This window comes from Dipodomys ordii, unplaced genomic scaffold, assembly GCF_000151885.1.
Source record: "Dipodomys ordii isolate 6190 unplaced genomic scaffold, Dord_2.0 Scaffold4, whole genome shotgun sequence".
In the NCBI taxonomy this organism is placed as follows: domain Eukaryota; kingdom Metazoa; phylum Chordata; class Mammalia; order Rodentia; family Heteromyidae; genus Dipodomys; species Dipodomys ordii.
Window position 1 is genome coordinate 37081344 of NW_012267220.1, and position 4423 is coordinate 37085766.

The 4423-nt window shown below is 38.6% G+C and overlaps 1 protein-coding gene across 1 annotated transcript in view; it reads left to right on the forward strand.

Annotated features, from left to right (window-relative positions):
• Chrnb3 (cholinergic receptor, nicotinic, beta 3 (neuronal)) overlaps positions 1 to 4423 on the forward strand; it is a 27683-nt gene that overhangs the window by 11979 nt on the left and 11281 nt on the right. The window contains exons 4-5 of the mRNA XM_013024420.1: positions 2265 to 2374; positions 2601 to 3483. Of these exons, the coding sequence (XP_012879874.1) occupies positions 2265 to 2374; positions 2601 to 3483 (993 nt within the window). The remainder of the gene's footprint in view (positions 1 to 2264; positions 2375 to 2600; positions 3484 to 4423) is intronic.

The window sequence follows — 4423 nt, forward strand, 5'->3', positions numbered from 1 at the left end:
GAAGTGGCACTGTGGCTCAAGTGGTAGAGCACTAGCCTTGAGCTAAGGAGCTGAGGGACAGCGCCCAGGCCCAGAGTTCAGGCCTCACGACCGGACCCCCAAAAAAAGAAAAGAAAAGAAATGTCTCTCTTAACACTAGAAATTGAGGGTAAACGCTGAATCCTAGTGACTTTCTAAGTTGTACATCTAGCAAGCTATAATACAGATGTGAAACTCAGGATTTTCTAATTCTAATTCAGTGTGTTTTCCTTTTTGGGGACCACCAAATCCTTGTTAGGATTATAGGCATGAGCCACTTGTGCTCCAATTAACAACCAAAAAGCCAGAAGTGGAGCTATGCCTCAAGTGGTACAGTGCTAGCCTTGAGCTCAGGAATGCAGCCTTATTCCACTGTAGATCTCTTTACTTCCTCTTCAAGGATCAAATGCATTTCTCATGCATCCATTTACCTTTTATTTCTGCCCCAGGGCCCCACTGGCCACCACTCTGACTTACATGGCATTTTTCAGAATTTCTTTCCCCCTCTGTGCTGTTCTGTACCATACATCCAAACTAGCTCCTCAGGACAGTCATTACCAGGTATTGGTGTCTTTAGTTAGCCTACTTATCTGAGTTGCAAGCTAGGAATATAGAGCATCAAGGCCAATCATGGTCCTCAGTGCTAATTGAGCTTGGCACATTTGGTAAATCACCTGTGTCTTTTCTTTGGGAACAACTGTTAATCATGCTGCAGCAGGTGAGGAAAGAAAAGTCTTTCTGACTTAGAAATTCCTCATGAGCCTTGTCCCAGTTCCCTAAATTTTTATGAGTTTGCTGTGATCTGCAACGAAGCAGAAACTTAGAATCTTCATCATCATCACCCTTTTCTCAGGGCTACTGATCCTAAAAGGGAGAGAAGTGGATCCAAGAGACAGTCAATTTTGTTTCCAGCAATCTTTATGCCCCAAGTAGAAGACTATAGGTTGGGATCTGCTTTGCTCAGTAATGCCACTTTTTAAAAGATGTAAGTCATTCTTTCAAGTCATTCTTTTCATTATTCCATTCATATCTCACAAATATTATCTAAGACAATATCTCATATGAGGGTCATCATTTTTTAGGAATTGTATTTCAGCATTTTACAACCTGGTGAAGTTTTAAATTTGCTGATTCCTGATATTTTTAATGACAATTTAGCATCACTGGGTTCCAAGAAACTTCATACTAGGCATAGCCTTTTAACATTTAGAAACACACTTAACACTACCCTGAACAGTTTTATTCAACTATTCTGGGAGGGCCAGCAGAATGGGAGAATTTAACTTTGGGATCAGGTTTCATGAGATTCTGGATCCAAGATCTATTTCTGCTATAACTTTGCCTTAATAATCTAAACAATTAATGATCAGATTTCTTAATCTGTATCCATCATTCCCTAGAAAATATTACAAGAGGTCTTTCCTTATGTAAAAAGTATAAGCTTATGGAAGCCAATAATATTAGGGATAAGTTTAAAACATTGAGAACTTACAAAATAAAATTAGATTGAACGGTTATACTAAATTCTTTTATCTCTGTCCACTGGGTAAAAGTTATAATGGCATCATGAATAGTCAGAAGGTACTAAATGTTTCATATTAATATATTGAATGAATGTTAGGCTAAGAGTCTTGGTGATACTCAAGGACATAAACTGAGTATGTACTTATTATCAAAAATTAAAATCTTGATGAACCAACACTGGCTTGCATTTTGCATAGCTTTCCTTCTCTTCCTCCTTTTCCTCTTCCTCCTCCTTCTCCTTCTCTTCCTTCTCATTCTTCTTCTTCTTTGACAGGGTCTTACTAAGTATCCTAGGGTGGCTTTGAACTCATGATACTCCTGCCTCAAATTCCTAAGTACTGGATTAATGGTGTGTCACCATGTTAGGCTATTGCCTTTCTTTTGTTTGCTTCTTAAGAAAAGTAGGCCAAAAAGATAAATTATAATTTTTCATCCTCTGAATCTCTTCACTGAGTGCTTGATGTGGAGACTCCAAGCCCTCCTATTTGGGAGACACAAAATAGGCTAGATGTTGGACCTGGGCAAAGTCAGAGACCAAGTTGGCTCAAATCTTGTCCTGATAAATGCACTGAATTCCAGGTATGGTTACAAAGTCTAACCTTGGTTAATTTCCCTTTGTTAATAAAATTATAAATTAGTAAGTTAACAGACAAATGAAGATCACAACATCTAATGCACTGAATTTTCCAGAATAAAAATTATAATCTACTCATTTTATTCAGGAATGGACAGACCACAAACTACGCTGGAATCCTGATGAGTATGGTGGCATTCATTCAATTAAAGTTCCCTCAGAATCTCTCTGGCTTCCTGACATAGTTCTCTTTGAAAAGTAAGTATCACAGAAAATAGTTATATTAGTCAGATTAACAGTGATCATAGTTATATTAGTTAAATAATTAGGAGAAATATACACCTGTAAGTAGCAAAATAGTTTAAAAAAATCAGTTGACATTGTGGTAGGAAAGTAATACAATACAAATAGTACAGAGATGGGAGAAAATCCCAAGCAAATAAACATTCAGCTAATTGTTAAAGTGAAATTCCTTTTATGGCAGTGCCGATGGACGTTTCGAGGGCTCCCTCATGACCAAGGTCATTGTGAAATCCAATGGAAGTGTCACTTGGACTCCTCCTGCCAGTTACAAAAGTTCATGCACCATGGATGTTACATTTTTCCCCTTTGACCAACAGAACTGCTCTATGAAGTTTGGATCCTGGACTTATGATGGTACTATGGTCGACCTCATTTTGATAAATGAAAATGTTGACAGGAAAGACTTCTTTGACAATGGAGAATGGGAAATACTAAATGCAAAAGGGATGAAAGGAAACAGAAGAGAAGGTTTATATTCTTACCCATTTATTACCTATTCTTTTGTCCTGAGACGCCTGCCTTTATTTTATACACTTTTCCTGATAATCCCTTGCCTGGGGCTATCTTTTCTCACAGTTCTTGTGTTCTATTTACCTTCAGATGAAGGAGAAAAACTTTCCTTATCAACGTCTGTGTTGGTATCTCTGACCGTTTTTCTTTTAGTAATTGAAGAAATAATCCCATCTTCTTCAAAAGTCATCCCTCTCATTGGAGAGTACCTATTGTTTATTATGATTTTCGTCACTCTGTCAATCATTGTTACCGTTTTTGTAATTAATGTTCACCACAGATCATCTTCCACCTATCATCCCATGGCCCCCTGGGTGAAGAAGCTGTTTCTACAAAAACTTCCTAAATTGCTTTGCATGAAGGATCATGTAGATCGCTACTCTTTCCCAGATAAAGAGGAGAGTCGAACAGTAGTGAAAGGTAAAGTCTTGGGCAAAAAGAAACAGAAGCAGATTAGTGATGGAGAAAAGGTTCTGATCACTTTCTTGGAAAAAGCTGCAGAGTCTATCAGATATATTTCAAGGCACGTGAGAAAGGAACATTTCATCAGCCAGGTCAGTGAACTACTATTTGTGATCACACTGCCATTGAATTATGGAAAGGCTATTCTTTTGGTACTTATTTTTACAACAAAATGCAGCCATTGGCTAAGCTATGATGTTAATGCTACTCGTCATTTCTTTTTTTGGGGGGGTGGGGTAGGGGCTTCTAGAATTTGAACTCATAGCCATGTACTTGCTAGGCAGGTGCTCTGCCACTTGAGCCAGGACTAAGGCCTATTTTCCTTTATTTTACAGATAGAGTCTTGCTTTTATTTTTTTTTAAATCAAGATCTGGCTGTCACAACACTTTTTTTATTGTGAGAATATTGTACAGAGGAGTTACAATTACATGGGCAAGATAACCAGTACATTTCTTATCCAGCATTGTTGCCTCCTCTTTGTTTCCCCTTCCCATCCCTTCCCATACTCCCCCTGTAACTCTAGCTTCTCAGGAGGCTGAGATCTGATGACTGTGATTTAAAGCCAGACCAGACAAGAAAGTCCATGAGCCTCTTGTCTCTAATTAACCAATAAAAAGCCAGAAGTGAAGCTGTGACTCAAGTGGTAGTGTGCTAGCCTTGAGCCAAAAAACTCAAGGATCTAGCCCCTGAGTTCAAGCTCTAGGACTGGAAATAATAAATAAATAAATATATGTCCAGCATGTGTGATTAGAATAAGTTACATAAAAAGCTTGGCACTGGGACTGGGATATAGTTTAGTGGTAGAGTGCTTGCCTAGTCTAGTGTGCATGAAGCCCTGAGTTTGATTCCTCAGTACCACATCAACAGGAAAAGCTAGAAGTGGCATTGTGGCTCAAGTGGTAGAGCACTAGCCTTGAGCAAAAGAGCTCAGGGACAGCATCTAGCCCCCCGAGTTCAAGCCCCAGGACTGGCAAAGAAAGAAAGAAAGAAAGAAAGAAAGAAAGAAAGAAAGAAAGAAAGAAAGAAAGAAA